Below are 19,730 nucleotides of genomic sequence, written 5' to 3' on the forward strand. Positions count from 1 at the left end.
AAATCCCATGCCTCGACTGGGATCCGAACCCAGTAGGCCCTACCTACCAGCCTGTAGACCGATGGCCTACCACGACGCCACCGAGGCCGGTCTCTAAAGATCTTGAAGGACGATTGGGGACAGAAGTGAAATTTGAAAACTGACGGTTTTTTTATCAGTAAATCACAAATTCAAACAATAAAAATGACTAAAAACAAAACAATAGCAACTGTAAGATCAACAGAAAGATGGACAGAAATAATGTTCCACAGTGATTAATGGACCTTCCTGGAAATTGTCAAAATCGACAATGACACCCCACGCACTAACCCGAGTACTCTGACTGTAAGAGAGCTAGACGGACATTTGGACATAAACACGCTCTCCGAGTACTCTGACTGTAAGAGAGCTAGACGGACATTTGGACATAAACACGCTCTTGTAATGAGAGCGTGTTTATGTCCAAATGTCCGTCTAGCTCTCTTACAGTCAGAGTACTCGGGCTACCCACGCACGTGTACAGGGCAACTGCGTGATGCATGTGCATGCAAACTATGGAATGTGATTCGCTGTGTTGATAACAGACCCGACGTTCTTTACTAGGATGTCTGTGGTCAAAACGTATGTTTTAATATTTCAGGTTCCCCAAACTTTTTTGAAGAGTAGGCCTACATGAGTTTTATATAGTATAGGTTATGCCATTTTATCGGTTCCCTTTGGCCGCAACATTGTTTGAATTTTTTTTTCTTAAAAATTTAAATGTTATGTGATTATGATATTTATTTATTATATATTTTAACTCCAGTCATTGTCATTTGCATGCCACTAAACACCCACGTAGCGCCGCAACAACGAGTCGTCATTGTCATGTAGCAACATACTCCGGTATTTTGTATTTACTAGTAACAGTATGTTGTGTTTATCAGAACTTCGTTGGTGCTTATGTCATGCATTTAAAAATAGAATGACCTACACAACGGTCCGTGATGCTTATTTTACAGGTCAAACCGGGTCAATCTATTTACTATGCTATTTGTAACCATACAGCTGACGTAAAATCACCCCATCTGCTTCTGTGCTATGATTGGTTAAAGTCTCGTGGCGAGACTCCGGTCACAAAAACAGAAAAGATGGCAGAAAACGAAAGGTGTACTGGCGGTGGTCTGGAATATTTAGACATGAATGCTGATATTTTGTCAGCAGATGAGTTTGGTAATGCCAATTTAGAATCACTGGATGGTACGATATATTTATTTTCTATTTCAGTTTTCATGCTATATTTTATTGTTGCATAACAGATGAAAGATTACAACGAACTGTTTTGGAACCGACAGCGTTTCTTCATGTTCTCACTGATTTTGTCAGTGCCATGGCATAAATATGGCAGCGTCGAAACTGCTAGTGTGTAGTTAAGTATTTGTAATGCACACTCGTATTATCAGGCATGCGGCGGATTGATATGTGTGTAGATAATTAAACATAACTGCAAGCAGGCGCGTGTATAGGAGGGGGTGGGGGGTAGGGTTTCGAACCCCTCATCCCCGCTCAAACAGTTTTTAAAAATACGTTTAGTTGATCCTCATATGTCTCATAAATAATAATGTGTTGAGTGTTTTTAAAATATAAAATTCTCTCCTGAGTTATTTCTAGAATGCTGTACCGATAGGCGTACGCCTGTACGGGCTCCCATTTTTGTAATGTGTGGGGAGTGGGGGGGGGGGGGGGGCGGTCTGATTTTTACCCGAATTAAACATATTTTTACATGTGTGTAGAATAATGAAAATACATTGTGAAAAGTGTTCAAACCAGCTAATTTTGCCCGAAATTCTTTATTGGTTTTGCTGGAATTTGGGGATTTTCTCCAGGACGCTTATGGCTGTACCTGAGATTAGTAAGTCATGCATTTGCATCACATCAAATGAATGTGTATTTTAAGCCTTATAAACCTGTAAAAAATATTTTGTTATGACATAAAATAATAATGGCACTAACATAATCAGACAGGCCTGTTAAATGTACAAAATCTGTATACATGCATTTCATCTTTTTGTTTCAGATATATTGAACTACATTAACAGTGATGTGCAGGGAGGAAGTGATCTCTTCAATATACCCATTAAGCAGGAACTGGATGAATTTACTTGTGATGCCCAGCCAGTGATTGTACCAACACCTAGCACTGAATACTTGTTGACCCCACAAGGCTTCCAGAGTGACTCTTGTCCAGCTGAAATCCTTGAAGAGCCTGTAAAGCTTGATGCCCCGCAGCCCATTGCGCGTAATGCTCTGAAGACGTTACTAGAGTTAGACGACAACACTTCGTATGGAAGTCAGCTACAACAGGCCGCGGCTCAGCTTCAGGCTGTGCAGCGTGCACAGAAGCTCAAACAGCTGCAGGCGCAAACACAGTACACACGTACGGTGCAGAATCAAAGTCAAAACCAATCACCCCAGGTACAGCAGAGGTCACAACAGCAGCTGAAGCTGATACTGCAGCAGCCGCTGGTGACGACCACTGGTCCGCAGGTAAAGCAGCAGATTCGAGAGATCCGTGTGCAGACGGCAGCACCCCCGCAGTCACAAGCTCCAGCAGCTCCCGTCGTCCAGCCACAGCAGCAGGTGTCACAGGGTGTGGTGGGGCAGCTGAGTATGCAACAGCTACAGCAGGTATGATGGCCATATTTAAAGGTTAAATAATATTAAAGTTTGGCTTCTACCCATGGATACCTCTGAGAATTGGAAATTTGCTTAATCCATGTATGGACTATATTATATACAAATATAAATTTAGGTAACCCATTTCCTTTTTGCATCACCTGTTATGTCCATGTAAATAATGTCATAAATTTAATGAGCAAATGACAAATGAAAATTAGATTTGCGTGAGCGAAATGATCATTCTTGCAATTTTCAGAGGCTTTACCGGAAAATGTTCATCACTATTTGTTTGTTGTACCCAGTATGTGACTAGACAAAGTATTATCTCTCATATGTAGTGGTTATTTTTATTATTAAAAAAAAATGTGTTTTGAAGGGCATTTTTTAAACTACATAATGCATGCTTATATTGTACAGGGCTTATTGTATGTATAAGAAAAACTGACCGTAACTTGTATTTGGTCATCTACAAATATTTTCAATGATTTTGGCAATTCAAAGACAAAATACCGTATTTGACCGGAAATTAGCCCATGTCTTTGAATAAGCCCCCCTCCATTTTGATAGCATTTAAGAAATTAGGCCCTCATTCGTAAATAAGCCCACCCCCAACTTCGTCACCTTATAAATAACACAAAACTGCAAGTTTGCTCAAAGTTCATTTAAAAGGTCATACCTCCTGCAAATAATTAAACACACAAATGTAACACAATATTTTACCACCAGTGAGATTTAGTAGTCTAACAGTAACAGTGTGTAACATTGTTTTCAATTTCATGCCTGCAGTATTTCTTTGAAGTACCCAAACCCAAGTCTGAACTAAAACCAATGTCTATTTTTACCACCACACTGTGTCAGCAGTTAATGCTAATTAGGCAAATACCTTATTCTGATTGGCTAAGAACAATGGCCTAGATTGACAATTCTTTGTAGTGTAAGCTGGCTACCTGTCAGAAACGTGTGTATACACTATTGACTTTGTTGTTTTAAGTCTTCTCAGCATTAAATTTTGAATGTAAATAAACAGCACTGGTAAGTAATTGTAACATAGAAGGTGCGTTTCTGATAATTAGATACTAGTAAAAAAAATTTTTTAATTAATAAACTATTATTTATTAATAACAAATGGAACACTAATTAATAGATGTGCTACTGGACGTTTTTCATTTTCTTCCTAGTTCATTTAATTATTATTTATTTTAATTATTAGTTTTTTTGTGTTTTTTTCAACAAAACTGGCCCCTTGTCTGGGAATAAGCCCACCCCATGCTAAGCTTACAATGAGTTGTCTTGGCCCCCTGGGCTAATTTCCGGTCAAATACGGTAATTTTTCAGTCATAATATGAACAATGGATGTGAAATAATACATTGTTTGTCATTTGTAATGTGTGTTGTTATTTTCAGCTCATACAGTCCCAGATAGTTAAAGTTAACCGGAATGAGACGTTGACTAATGTTCCGGTAACCTCACCAGCAGTGACAAACATCAGCACATTGGAGCCAGCAAATACTTCACCCATTCAGAATATCGTAACCAGTAGCAACACAATACTTACTACCACCATTCCCATCCAACTGGTTGATAGTGATTCCATGAACAAAGTGCCAATTAATCGGCTGAACAGTTCTCAGAAAAGGCACGGCAGAGGGGAGAAGCGTACGGCACACAATGCCATTGAGAAGAGATACCGACTGAGCATCAATGACAAGATAATAGAATTAAAAGAATTGGTTTCTGGGAAATCGGAAACCAAGGTATAAAATTAATGTGACATTCTGTTCATGTATTGTCTAAAGCAGTGTTTTCATTATTTGATAAGTCGCATGCAATTTGTCGGCCATATGAAAATCAAAATGTATAAGATTAAAGTTGTTTTGATTTAAGAATTCTCACAGTATGATTTGATCATATGTGACAAGTCAGTTAAATTAATCACATAATGAGAACACCCCTTTATAATTGAATATGATGACCCAGTTGTTCACTGTATTCAGTCCTTACTGTATACATAAAGCGATTTACATGTGAGCGAAAAACTGTTTTAACTTCATTATTTACCAATAATTTAATTTATTTAGTCCTTTTTTTCCCCATTTAGCCACTAAGAGCAATTTCTCTCCTCCATAATTTCAGGAGAACAGTTTATTGCTCACCATCAATTATTAAACCATAAGTACTTGTTTTAATAATTGTAATCTCTATATATCGTTTAATATGTATCGTGCATTTATTTTACAGTTAAACAAGTCTGCTGTTTTGAGAAAAGCAATTGATTACATCCGCCATCTTCAAAATACAAACAACAGATTGAAACAAGAAAACATGGCACTTAGGTTGGCAACTGGAAAACAAAGTGAGTTTATTTCCTTTCACAAATGATTTTATTATTCTGTGTCTTTTAAAGAAAAGTTGTTTTTAGGTAATATCAGTAATGTTCCAATAACTTTTATGTCCATTTTAGCACAATATTGGTATCAATTCCAAATTTTATATGAAATATTTTTAAATTCTTAATTTTAAATAATTAGAGAATCTAAAGTTATATTTTAAGATGCTTACAGTCTGTATTGCAGAGACTAATGTTGAGTTTATTTTAACAGGTCTTAAAGATCTACTGCCAGTACAGCTGACTGGTAACACTTATCCCATGACTCCCCCTGATTCCGACAGCAGCGTGCACTCTCCGCCAACCACCAGTGAAAGTGAAGAGTCCCCGCCAAATAGTCCATTATTTGATGACATGCCAGGTAGTTAATGTTGGTTCTTTTACATATGCATCTTGAGACCTTGCTTAACCTTTAGACTACTGGATTAATTTTTAACAAAAACCACGTTGAGCGGGTACAAGTTTATAATTTTTACTCACATATATTCACTTAAATGTTTCATAAATACATGAAATAAAGTTCATATATGAATCGGTAAGTATTATTTTCGTGTCTTTTTTTGTAATTTTTATTATTTTAGATCGGCTAAGGGAGATTAAAATTAGGCAAAAAATCGAAAAAGTTGCGTTTACTTACGGGCATTTGTGGCCAGCTGTCCAGTATTTATATCCATTATTCCCGATAACAGTGGTTTTCTGACCAGAATTTTTTTTTAAACCCGAACTACGATTCATATTGCAATATTTGTTAATTTTCGTTGTTGGTAAAACGATCAAATTTATTATCAAATTAGCTGTTACAATCAGCTATCGATCCCTGAAAATTACCGAGATGTGCCGCCATTGTTGTCAAGCGAAAATACTTGCCGAAAACCACTTTTTGAACTCAAAATTTCAAGGTATTTTCAATTTAAAAAATCAAAACAAAAACCACCATTTTGAAAAAAAAATCTTTTTTCTTTAATTATATTTCCGTTTCCGGTGAGTGTCGTGTGTAAAACGGCGGGAAATATGAATTGGGGAATGCACTGTGTACAGTGTGTCGACTGATGTGACGTCGGGCGAGATATCTCGCCTGCAGTAGTCAGAAGGTTAAAAGCCTAGTAAGCAGGGCTCACAATGTAAATAATTTGGTTTTGTAGCCAATTTTCAGATATGTAAAGTATTTCTTTTTAAACTATTATAGAAATGGCTAATGTAAACAAAAATTTTACAACTATAATACAAGCCACTTTGTATAAAATTTTGGCTAATCTAGCTATGGGCATGGTGAGATCTGGTAAGAATCTGGACTAAATCTTTGTTTAGATTCAATAATACTGTAATTGCATGCACTCTTTGAAGCATTAATTTAAAATTATTTAAGTTGAGCCTTGTCTTTGTAACTAACTTTACGTTTTATAAGATTAGCCGTCTATTGCCTTTTTAATGCCATTTACATTCTTAGTCATGTTTATATCAGCACTTGAAAACACATTTATTTAGCAAATAATTTATTTTAAAAAAACCCTCATTATCGGCTAATAAGTGGTTCTGCATGTTAATTAACCTATACATTTAGTTAAAAGCAAATATTTATTCTTCTTTTTAAAGAAAACAATACTTGAAGTCTTCGCAGATTTTTTTGGTGGAGGCAAGATGTCCTGTACTATATAAATTGGTACATGTTCATTTTCAGATTCGCCAATGCTGGACTCTGGTGATGATAGCTTTGGTATATCCCCTGCGGGAATGCTCGACCGATCACGGATGGTGCTCTGTGTGTTTATGTTCGGCATACTTGCATTCAACCCATTCAACATGATTCTTGGTGGAAGCAATACAAATGTAGAAAGTCCTGGTTACCATGGTCGCACCTTGCAAGGACTGAATGAAAAAGGTAGACAGAGGAATTAAAATTAGAAGAGTTATATATGAAGGCATAACCAATTAAATGTTGGTGTTTGTTATTATTCAAGTTCAGTAAAACTTACTTCACATTGATTTGACTTCCAATATTGTTATTGTTTTTGGGTCGTCAGGGTGAGGTTATGGGGAATGATCATTTGCAAATGTCTAATAAAACAATGAAAATGTTGATACAGAATTTGAAACGTTTATAACCATGCAGCTTGTATTGCACAGCAGTGTTTGTTGAATACTTACAGAACCATTGCACAACATATTTACCATCAGTTACAATCTTTCAATTAAAAAAGAACCGTCCTCGGCATCATGGCAGGCCATCGGTCTACAGGCTGGTAGGTACTGGGTTCGGATCCCAGTCGAGGCATGGAATTTTTAATCCAGATACCGACTCCAAACCCTGAGTGAGTGCTCCGCAAGGCTCAATGGGTAGGTGTAAACCACTTGCACCGACCAGTGATCCATAACTGGTACAACAAAGGCCATGGTTTGTGCTATCCTGCCTGTGGGAAGCGCAAATAAAAGATCCCTTGTTGCCTGTCGTAAAAGAGTAGCCTATGTGGCGACAGCGAGTTTCCTCTATAAAAAAATCTGTGTGGTCCTTAACCATATGTCTGACGCCATATAACCGTAAATAAAATGTGTTGAGTGCGTCGTTAAATAAAACACTTCTTTCTTTTTTTTCAATTAAAAAAGTGTTATTTCAAATATATATCTTGTTTGTGGTCAGTTTTATTTATTTTATGTACATTTTTGGAAGAGGGTAGTCAACAGAAAAAGTAATCTTAAGATGTGAGTTTACAAATATTTTCACTTGAATTGTTTATTTTTGGTTATTCAGTTGGCCAAAGCTGGTACGAGTGGCTGTTCCCAACTGTGTTCCTTTGGCTGTTAAATGGAGTGATTGTTGCTGGTGTTCTAGCAAAACTTCTCATCTATGGAGAACCAGTCACTCGCAAGGACAGCAATGCTTCAGTTTTGTTCTGGCGGTACCGTAGGCAGGCAGATGTTGAGTTCTCGAGGGTAAGTTTGGTGCATAAAGCTCTGACTGTCGTTTTAATGAAATACTTTAAGTGATGTTTTGTACCTGTATATGTTAGTCAATCTTGAAACCAGTCATTACACGTAATGCCTAAACAAATCAGTCATTTCACAAAGTGCCTGTGACCACCAGGCAATACACGAAATGACTGAAAATCATGACCAGCCATTACGCCAAATGACGCCTACCCCGGACTTGGCCTCTGACTTCGCCAGTGACCAATTCCGGCATAGGATTGGGGGGGGGTGTGTGTAAGTTTGTGGTGGGTGGAATTTGGAAAAATTTAGTAAGTTGGGAATAGCCATGTCTGGGATCAATTCGAGGCCAAACCAAAAATTAGACTGCTCATCCAAAGTTGAAGGTGATTGGAGCAATTTAGACGGACTGCCAAAAATAAAGGGTGCCAGACTGTTTACACAATTTTTTTTTGAAATGGCGGCCCAAAAAGTTAGTCTGACTATGCCCATGCTCGCGGAGGTGAAGGAGTTTGGTAGGTGGGCGCCGCCTAAGGTGTGCTGATGAAGTCGGTGACGTCAAGCTGCGGGAGGTAACTGCCGGTACGCAGAGGCCGCTAAACTTCTGGCGATGGGACAGTAGTCTTTCCCCGACGCTGTGTAGTAGCCCTTGGTGATATAATCCGGTCCGGCCGATGGTGACGCACACTGTGTTTCGTCCCTCCTGCAGCTTGACGCGATTAAAGGCAAAGTCCCCCCCCAGCACGGCTCGTTGGTAAGTGCTGGTAGGCCTCGTGCTTGGACATGCTGATGAGCTTGCGGACGTCCTCTAAGATCAGCTTGACAAGTTGAGCGTAGCGCTGTTGGAGACGGCCGGACTGCAGTGACCATTGCTCAACTTGTCCAATGTCTGGTTTCGGCGGCTGTGATGGTTTGACTTGGTGGCCACTCTGGGGGAGTGGTTGCCTTCTGCTTCACAACAGCCGTCTTCCGGGCCTGCGTCTCAATGTGCCGGAAACGCTGAAGTACGGGCCGGTGGAGTTGGTCGCTGGTACGGCGTGTCACAGATGGCTGTGTTCAAGTCGTCCTGGTCCATTGTGGGTGAAGCTGGAGCATCCGGGGCTGGCGCATCTTCCGATCCAGTCTTCTTCCTCGGGTGGGCGGCGAAGGAGCAGAAGGAGCCGCTGCCGGCCGGCAGTTTAGCCACCGGTGTTGCCCACCCCACCCCCTGCGTAGCCCCTGGCGCACGTCTCCTCTTCCTCCATCGTCCCTTCTTCTGTACACCAAGGTCACGTCGCCCGTGACCCGGTGTGCGACTCTGTACGCCAACAAGGCTCCATAAGTTTCAATCAGTCCCCCCAGGTGGGGGGGGGGTAATTGTTAGCGAACAAAGGCACACGTCTTGACGCATTGCAGTACAAAACTAGAGTGGAAGAACTTATGAGTAGACCCCAGAAACATGTTTAGTTTTATAGAGATGAATATGGTCATATGGTGCTGTAATCACAGATTTGTACTAAGGGATTAGAAGTAGCCACTGAAAGTAGCCATGTCTTAAAGCCGCACACCCTATTTCCATCCAGCGAAAATAAATTATAATTTGGTTAATCTACAAACCTGTAACACACTTAGATCATGTTTTTATCAAATGGAGTGAAAAAGCAGGTTTTATATCGATAAATACCATGGGAATCCCCATGTCCCAATTGCTTGAAATAATTTTGAAAGTTAGTATTCTGATGTCACCGGTAGATGTCGCTCGAAGCACAACAATGCCTACGTCACGACAAATTTCACAGACTTGGGGTGCGTTCTTTTCACCTCTCCTGGACATGTTCCAACTGTTCTGTCCTGGTTGTATCCCCTCTCCAGATATCGTAAGACTTAGCAAAATTATTGGTTTTAAGGGTTTGTAATGTTTTGTATTGAGACACTTACTTGTCTGAACTTTATTGTTACTGAAAATGTTCATGAACTGTGAAAAAAAATCTCACAAATGAACAACAACAAATCGGATGTCGATTGCGTGAACCGTGCACGAGAAAACAAACCGAACCAAAATGATAACGGTCGCGTGATATACCAACGTCTGTGACATTGAAATGGAAATATCCCCTCTAAAAATAGATTGGACCTCGCTTGCTTAACGTTTTTTTCTCGACAACACGTCTTGTGAAAAAATGCAAAAAATGCATTTCGTGGTTTTACAAACATCAGGATTACCAAGAAGCACTTGTATACAAGTGTCAATAATACGACTTGAATCACTTTAGTCATTTTGCGTAATGGCTGGCCATTATTTTCAGTCATTTCGTGAAATGCCTGGAATTTTCAGTCATTTCGCGTATTGCCTAGTGGTCACAGGCACTTCGCGAAATGACTGATTTGTTTAGGCATTACGCGTAATGACTGGTTTCACAGATTGACTGTAACATATATATCACTGAGTGAAAAAAAATCTATCGGTAATAGAATGTGTTAGTTGGTAGGCAGCAAGTAGTGAATTTTCGGCAAGCTGCCTACTTTTCATGTGGTACATTTTACACTTTGATGCATTCAGTAGATAAAGCTGCCTCCTCTTCTAAGCAGCCTCCTACATGAAACAATAATGAACAGGGTATGACTTCTTTGTTTTTTAAAGTCACTAGCCACAGAGTGTCGGGCTAGCGGATTTGTTGAACTCTGATGAACATTCTGGATATGGATGCATGTGATAATTCTCAAAAGTTTTAAAATTTATATTAAGTACATTTCTGAATTTGTTTATACAGGATTATGATCAATTTAAATTTATATGAGTATATTATTTTATTTCAGTAGATTTTTGTGATTTAAAAAAAATTATTATTCCTTTTTTTTTAAGGGTGCCTACTCCAATGCGACCAATTACCTGCGCCAGTGTTTGACCACCCTTGGACGACCCTTACCCACCTCCAAAATAGACCTTGTTTCAGCTATCATGTGGCAGCTGTTTCGTCAATTTCTCCACCGTCTTTACCTTGGCCGGTGGTTGTCAAACATGGCGGGTGGTTTCCTTAATGGCGATGTCAAAAGTAGTGATGTGAAAATATCAGCAAGAGATGCAGCTCTGGTCTACCACAAGTTAAACCAGCTTCATCTCGCAGGTAATTTAGAGTTTTTAAAAGATCTGCTGGAAAACACTTGTTTGAGATTAAGTCAGCAAGTAAACATAAACTAAATGACAGATTTACGGTGTATTTTTTATGGGATTGATATGGGGTTGGGTTTTTTGGGGTGGTGTGAAAATGGTTGTTTGCCTTCAGTGATTACTACGAATTGTAATTTGCAATCGAGATGATATATTGCAGTTCTGAATCTAAAGATGTGTTTGAAGTGTCGGAAGCATAACCAAACATAAAAGGTCACTTGCTACTAATGAAAAAATGTAGCAGGTTTCATCTCTAAGGCTGTAAAAATTACCAAATGTTTGACATTCAATAGCTGATGATTAATAAATCAATGTGCGCTAGTGGTGTCATTAATCATAGCAAACAACATTTTTTAATACTTCCACAGGCCTGATTTACATGTCTGGTTCATATAATTGATCTGTGTTACAGGTAAGGCTGAGGTTGGAGTTCTCCGGGGCCTCAACTTAGCCCTGAGTGCAGTGAACACTGCAGAGGCTGCCAGAGATGCTATCTCCAGATCCATGCTGGCAGAAATTTATGCTACAGCTGCTGTTCAGATTAAAGCTTCATTCCATGATAAGCTGCAGTTCTTTGCTGTAAGTTTACTGAAGGACTTGGTGTAGTTGTTGAAAGTTTATTCTTTGTGTCTATTCACTAGGGTTTTAATATATTGATAGTCTGTTTGGAAATTTTAAAATTAAAATATTGACTGGATTTGATCATACCTGGGATGCAGAAAGCAATGTTGTATGTTAGTCTTATATTTAAATCATGTAATGTTAAATCATCAGATCATCTGATTTAATAATTGCAAGGAATTCATTTGAGGTTGAAGTTTCTCAAATTCTGTTTTGATAAATGTTATTTACCCTATGATTCTTGATCTTGGAAATGGCCCAGTATCCTTGATGGTTGGGGATGTATAGAGGTACCTAGCATCTAATACACATGAGAGGTTGTGACCATTTTTACATGAATAGCTCAGGATAAATATAAGATCTAGGAGGAAACCGCCTCGGCACTTTCGATGCATTTATAAGTCTGCTACTGTCTGAATTAGATGAGTTTGAATTTCATGGGAATTTTCCTATTATTTGACAGAGTTGTGATGGTGACCCTTAAATTTAGGAGATAAGTAAAAAAAATTGGCCTTATAAGGGACAGGTATTTCTTAGCATTACTCATTAGGAATACTTATTAGGTTTAGTTTTTTTCAGCGGTACTTTCTTAGTCATGCACGAAGGGTTTGTGTGAAGATTCGTGAAGACGTTCCACCAAACATCCAGTGGCTTAATCACCCTGAAGGTCATCGCTTCTTTGTTGATAGCGTCTTGGATGTGCATCAGAGAAATGGTATTTTGTCAAGCAGTCAATGTGAAGGTATGATGAACTTGTTTCTTTCAATTTTGTTTACATATATAATTACTTTGGCTTTTTATATATATTGTTTTCATGAAGGTAGAAGTATTTTAAAATATTTTTGTTTGTAATCAATTTTAATATCTTAATTTATTTTATTACTGTGAATTTATCTTTGTGAATAATTTTTTTCTTGTGAGACCAGATATCGAAATTAAAATTATATGATTTACATTTATTATGTGGCTTTTTAATTACCAGACAAGACATGTATTAGTACTGTAAATTTGGCTTGTTTGAACTTCTTACATTGTTACTAATTGAAACATTTTTTAACAGTTGATCCTCTGGCCAGTGTGACGCAGGCATTCCGTGAACATCTGCTGGAGCAAGCCTTGTACTCCCTGGTGTCTCCTCGCCACCCAGACAGGTACATCAGTGCATTGCCTAGTTCACAGCAGTGTGTTGAGTGTGTCGTTAAATAAAATATTTCCTTCCTTCCTTGTGTAATTAATAAGTCGTGTATGCAGTTTTAACATTATCAGAGGCCTAATCTTAGAAGACATTTTCAGAAATAATATAAAAGAAAGAATATTTTAGATTCTTGTCACTGGGCATATCAGTTTCCACCCCATAACACTACTTTATTTTCCATTTTTGTGTAAAAATTTGCAGTGCATAAACAATATTAATCATCTTTAATTTGAATGATATTGCATTTGCATAAAAATTAGATACAATGAAAATCCAATTTATTATTAATGTTTTTTTTTCAAATCTAAGATTCAGTATTAAAATTAAAAAAATATATATTGGGATTTTCTTGGCTTCTGACAGTTTATGATTAAAATAGCATTTCAGTCATTTTACTGTTACTAATAATTTTTCTTTTTCTTGCAATTCAGAAGCAAAAGTAGTTTTGCCGAGACTGTGCTGTACACTCAGTTGCTGACTGACTGCTCGCGATATCACAAAGGAGACAGTGTGTCTGAACTTGGAATTGGATCAAATGCAGGTAAGATCTTCCATTTGTTTGTCTTTATTTTATGTGATCAGAATTCCATCAAGTGTCTATTTTAATCATTTTAATTTAAATTATTGTCTGTGTGATCAGCAATTAAAAATAAAATAATTTATTTGTCTATTTTCTAATCCATTATGCTGGATAGCTGGAATATCGGGTCACAAAGGTATAAAAATGTACCTGAATATTTTACCTAGATAGCTTGGAAATATATATATCATTAGAAGCAAGTGATATAAATTTACAGCATGCAAATGTTGTACATAAGTCCTTTTTAATGTCAAAGATGGATTGCCGACTTTACTGATCTTTAATTTAAACCTGTATGGACTGTCAGTCACTACATTTGACTGGTATCAGTTCTAACTTCTATAATGTAACATTGGTCAACCAACTGGTAATTGGGAAATTAGGGCTTGAACTTAACGGCGGCACCAACGGTAATTGCCGTCATTGAGATATAAATTGACGTAGGTAGAGAGCATCACCGACGGCACTTTTGTGCCGTCGATAAAGCTCCTCAATAATGGCAAAATCTGCCAATATTTAACATTTGCACATTTAAAAGATGTCTACATATAACAAGATAGCCTTTCAGTCAGGTTTGTTTGCTGCAAATGTCACTTTTTAAAAAATTGCCATAGGCGCCGCAGGCTAAAAATTGTCGTTGGTGGACTGTTTCACCCATGGTAATCTTTTAAAAATTGCCATGGGAGACAAATTCTTAAGTTCGAGCCCTGGAGAAATGCTGCCTTACATCAGGATATTTCTTAAGGTTAATGACAATCTCATACATAGATGAATCTGAATTGATTAATTTGTTTTTGTTTCGTTACAGTAAGCATTGTTGAGGTTGTATGTGATGTATTTATTTTGCAGGAGTTGACGATGTCTCCCGCTGGTGGGCAGCTGTTGTCAGTGTTGCATACTATTGGTTGCTTGGTGATGATGAAAATGCAGCCCGACATTATGGCATTCTGGACACATTCCCAAAGAAACTGCAAACTTCAGAGTTAGTAATGTTGTTGCACAATAATTTATAGTTGGTGTTGAAATAATGGAGTGAGAATAACACTCCCAACAAATGTTGTCTTGAATTAACATGGTACTGTGTTATTATATAGTCATTACCGGCGTCGTGGTTAGGCCATCGTTCTACAGGCTGGTAGGTAATGGGTTTGGATCCCAGTCGAGGCATGGGATTTTTAATATAGATGCCGACTCCAAACCCTGAGTGAGTGCTCCGCAAGGCTCAATGGGTAGGTGTAAACCACTTGCACCAACCAGTGATCCATAACTGGTTCAACAAAGGCCATGGTTTGTGCTATCCTGCCTGTGGGAAGTGCAAATAAAAGATCCCTTGCTGCTAATCGGAAAGAGCAGCCCATGTAGTGGTGACAGTAGGTTTCCTCTCAAAATCTGTGTGGTCCATAACCATATGTCTGACTGTAAATAAAATGTGTTGAGTGCGTCGTTAAATAAAATATTTCTTTCTTTATATAGTCATTATGTGTTATTAATATGGTCGGTAATCTTGTAATGTTTAACTTTTATTTTAAGAAATCTGCATTCCCTGCACTTTCATTTTATGTACATTCTACTGAGTTGCACATGGACTGAAAATGCTTCAGATGTATGGTTTTTAGATGCAGAGGAGAGAAGCAGTACAGAAGTGGAACATACTCTGGTTTCTATTACTAATTATTGTCAAATTGAATGTTACACCTCACATTTAAAGAAAGTATATTTTCAAGTGAGATTCTTTTTTTTTTTCAGTGATCCGCTACCCAGAGCTGTACTATTTGCCTACAAAGCAAGAAAAAATTTCATGATATCAGCCGACAACTTCAATAATAAGACTTGTATTCGACATTGTGACAGAGCAGGGCGGCTTCTGAGAGAAAGTCTGAAACTGGTGTATGTGGATGAAAATACCAATATTGTTAAGGTATCTATCTCATGTGTTTAATGTTGATGCCAATGTTACATTAAAAAGTGGTGTGGGATTTTTTCAATTAGGAACTCTGCATGACAAAATCTTCACTCAACTTTATAGTTTACTCAATTCAACAGATGATATATGGTATTAGTTTTAATATATTGTGAATAATCAACGGATGTCTACTACAGAATATTTGCTATGCCCATGGTGCATTGTTGTTGCATTGCCTTGAATGTAGATATGCAATGCATCTGCAGTGCAAGCATGATTGTAGCATTGTCATCAGCCGCGAAGAGGATGTGATTAAGATGATGTGACAGTTAAAATAAATGCTTCCATCTGTTTATTTAATCTGCTTCACAGCCATTTCTTCTAATTTAATGTTAAAATTTGTTTTAATGTTCAGATTGCGAGGACATGACTTGCAGCTGTTGATTTCCAGGAGTGTTGTTGATTATATATTTAGTGTTGCTGTTGGAATTATTTCTGTGGTTTGTTTGTAGGCAGTCCAGTTGCTGCTGTGTGACTGGCTACTGACGACCCGGACGAACATCTGGGAGCAGTCTAACAGCTGGCAGGAGCGCGGCCAGCCCGCCTCGCAGACAGAGATGATTGCTTTCCAGCAAGACGTTGCTAGCCTGAGAAAACTCTCACAAACCATGAAGTCAGCCTTGCCAAAGGTGAGTGTTTATCGTGCCAAGTCACATATCTATGGAGAATCACTGGAATTCATTTTTATTGTGCCATAAATATATTGGTGTTTTTTTAGTGTTTGTGTGGGGATTGAATATATATTTGAGCATCTGTAAGAGATCAAAATGTTGCGATTTCTTACTTCAATTGATTCAATTTCTTTAATTGATCTTGAGGTGGTGGTAATTTTGTACGAATGGGGTGTGTTGCAGGCTTCAAATTAAAACCATGAAGAAATTTTGTGAATTTGAGATTTTAATGCTACACAGAAAATGTTTATGTATTTGTTAAATGAAAGGCTCGCAACAATCCACTTTTTAAGAATAGGTCAAACAAAATTAAAGATTTTGGTCTATGTAATTTTTTATCTTTGAATTTATATTCTACAATTCATACTTCTGTTAAAACATTCCTACTTCTACTGCTACATAAATATGTCATAATTCTATGTTGCATTTATTTGTGTTACGTTTTCAGGTTTTCCTACATGAGGCAACCGCCAGAATAATGGCTGGAGCAAATCCTGCTTGTACACAGCACCTGTTGAACCGCAGCATAAGACAACACAGTCGCAAAAGTTCAGAATCCGGTAAATACTTATTAACGTATAGATCAAGTTAAGCAGTTGAAAGTAGTAAAGCTTTATTGCTGGAATGTATTGTTAATATTATTGTTTTTAATTCTATAAATTTGTGAGTAACGATCAGAATGTAATTTAGTAATAATGTATTGTTGTGGGAGAACTTTAAGACTGGTATAACAAAAGCTGTAATATTTTATCATGTCTGTAGGTAGCTGCATTTATAGAATCACCTGTTAACTAAAAAAAGAAACCCAGTAGATGTAATTTTGCACTTTTTGTTGGATGTGCTAGATCACAATTATCAGTTTAATACATTTACACTGATTATCCCGGTTTCATTAGATAGCCTTTTCATATATTTCTTTTAATTTAGGGCGTTTTATATTATGTGCCTAAACTTTCAAAAGAGCCATGTTTATATCCATTTTTTTGTAGATCCATTTGATTATCATGAGCATGAGGAGTTGCCAGATCGAGAACATGCAACAGCATTGCTAATGGCTGGTAGACATCTTCCAGAACCATTGGTTGCTAGCGTTGGTGATCGCATCAGTTTGATCACTGAAGCCAGCAGTATGTACGAAGCACTTGGAGATAGGAAGTCTGTTCTGCTGTGTCGGCAGACACTGATGAAAATAGAACAAAAATCTAATGAAATTCTTGTAGATTGTTGATTTTTTTTTTTTTATTCTGTCTCGTTCTTGTCTTATTTATATTATGTGAGCCATTTTTGCGTACAATATTGTTTGTTGATGGACACGTTTAAAAACATTTTAATACCATGATACTGTTGTTGACACTGTACATTGAAAAAATGTAGATTTAAGCTTCTTTCATTCTGTTTTTTCTAATCTGCAAGAAAATTATTATTATTTTATGTGCTTCATTATAAATACTTTGTCTTGAGTTTTGTATACACAAAATCTGTAAAAATTGTGTTGTTGTTACTATTATTATTATTTTTATATCAATTCATATTTGATTTTTCTTTTTTTAAATGGTTCCTCCTGAAAATTACATATAGGTCTTATGAGAAACTAGATCTAGATTAGTACACGAGGCTTTTGGATATTAGCTGACATTTGTGTGAACAAGAATCCTGTGTATTTAAAAAGTAGTAATAACTCGTCTGCTAAGCAGAACGATTTGAATGTTAACATTAATTCTTCTGTTTTTATTTACATCTTGAATTTTTTTATTGATGTTGATCATCACTTTATTTGTTTGCATTACCATAGTTTGACACCCAATAGCCGATGTATTTTTCGTGCTGGGGTGTTGTTAAACATTCATTCATTCATTGTCAAGGTATTAGTGACACCCTGGCACGAGAAAAATAAAAGGACTCGTTGATTATTGTATGATTTTTTTTTTTTATGAGTTTTTCTACCATGTTCATTTAATAGTAATTGTAGAGAGATGTTCATGTATCAAAAAAGCATTTGCAATACATTTCATTGTTTTGAAATGTTAAATTTGCCACAAGTGATATGCATGGTTATTACACATTTTTTGTGTTCCGATTGACAGCTTCTGTTGGCTGTCAATTAAAATAGAATGTGTACAATACATATATCACAATTAAGTACCACATTGCATGACAAAAAAAAGGTTTAGCTCAGTGAGAGGTGGGGTTTAAATGGTGTATAGTATATAGCTTTATTGCACACACTTGTCAATGGGAAAACAATGTAAGCATGGTACAACCATCATTAGTAGATAACCAAATGGTGTTTTCATATGTATTGTACCATTGTCGATCTTGTAAATAACTGACATGCAAGTTCAAGTTCTTTATTTGCTTTGTGATTTACAACTCGTCAGTTGAATACATAACATAAATAATGCAACATAGTTATACAAAATATACATGTGCAAAACAATGGTGGGTGTGGTTTATATATAATCATGGACAAATAAAATGATATAAGTTACATTTATTACATTAACTATCATCCTGCATTAACCGATCTCTAATTGTATTTGCGTGCACTAAATATTTTCCTAGGTTATTCAATTCCTTATTGTTACCAGTGGCATGCAAACATCCTATCTAGTTTGTGGTAATACCAGTTATGTAATGAGATTTTTTTAAACTTGGCAGTCACAAGAAGATATTTACAGACTCAAAAAAAAAAAATCTGAAATGTTTTGGAGAGTACTGGGGGAGATTTAGCAGTTGAGGTACATTTTTGTTTTACTGTACATATCATAGTGCTAAATAATATTTATGTATTTCTCTGTCAAATGTGAATAAATGTTTATTTTTATGTCTTCTCTGTCTTTTGTGATGTTTTTTCATTGTTTACCATTTATTTACTACAACAAACTTCTTGGTTTTGTTACTCTAAACATCAATACTATTATGTTATATGCTTCACTCCTATAGTTGCCTTTTTTTAAATGTTGCACCCACTCCTTCGAAATCTCCTGGATCTACCCCTGAATAAGTAAATGATTTTTGTATAAGGACACCAGTAGAGCAGGGAGTGCAACTTAGCCCAGTGGTAAAGTGTTCGCTTGATGCATGGCCAGTTTTGTATCGATCTTCATCGGTGGACCCATTGGGCTATTTCTCGTTCCAGCCAGTGCTCCACAACTGGTAACAGGCTGTGGTGTGTAATATCCTGTGTGGGTTGGTGCATATAAAAGGATTCCTTGTTGCTAATGGAAGAGTAGCCTATGAAGTTGAGACCGTGGTTTTCCTCTCAATATCTGGTCCTTAACCATATGTCAGATGCCATATAATCTTAAATAAAATGTGTTCAGTGCATCACTAAATAAAACATTTCCTTCCACCAGTAGAGCACATTGATTGACCTCCACTAGACAATAATTAATTATTTGATAATTGTGACCGTTGTCGGAGGAACCCAACATTAGCAACGAGGGATCTTTTTTACATCCTTTTTCTCACGGACAGGATGGTATATAACATGGTCTGACATGTTTGGTCGGGGGGGTGGGTGTGATTAGATCATATCTGAGAAGAGGTCAATTCTCTACCAATTTGTGCTGGATGCAAACCCCACCGTCGTCCAATAAAATGAAG

At 37.2% G+C, this 19,730-nt stretch overlaps 1 protein-coding gene across 2 annotated transcripts; it reads left to right on the plus strand.

The window, feature by feature from the left end:
• The first annotated feature begins 1,061 nt into the window (after positions 1 to 1,061).
• On the plus strand, positions 1,062 to 18,954 carry LOC121376471 (sterol regulatory element-binding protein 1-like). 2 transcript variants are annotated; one of them, XM_041504345.1, is made up of 17 exons: positions 1,062 to 1,218; positions 2,036 to 2,646; positions 4,042 to 4,392; positions 4,877 to 4,991; positions 5,239 to 5,385; positions 6,703 to 6,903; positions 7,771 to 7,952; positions 10,789 to 11,050; positions 11,507 to 11,673; positions 12,295 to 12,457; positions 12,776 to 12,866; positions 13,342 to 13,451; positions 14,340 to 14,472; positions 15,237 to 15,408; positions 15,906 to 16,082; positions 16,573 to 16,684; positions 17,114 to 18,954. In XM_041504345.1, exons 1-17 carry the CDS (start codon positions 1,110 to 1,112, stop codon positions 17,350 to 17,352), a joined length of 3,342 nt encoding a protein of 1,113 aa, XP_041360279.1. In that variant the 5' UTR covers positions 1,062 to 1,109; the 3' UTR covers positions 17,353 to 18,954. The 2 variants fall into 2 exon arrangements, with proteins under 2 accessions (XP_041360279.1, XP_041360280.1); XM_041504346.1 differs by having other exon boundaries at positions 1,095 to 1,191.
• The last annotated feature ends 776 nt before the right edge of the window (positions 18,955 to 19,730 follow it).

The sequence above is a fragment of the Gigantopelta aegis genome, chromosome 6 (assembly GCF_016097555.1).
Source record: "Gigantopelta aegis isolate Gae_Host chromosome 6, Gae_host_genome, whole genome shotgun sequence".
NCBI lineage: Eukaryota > Metazoa > Mollusca > Gastropoda > Neomphalida > Peltospiridae > Gigantopelta > Gigantopelta aegis.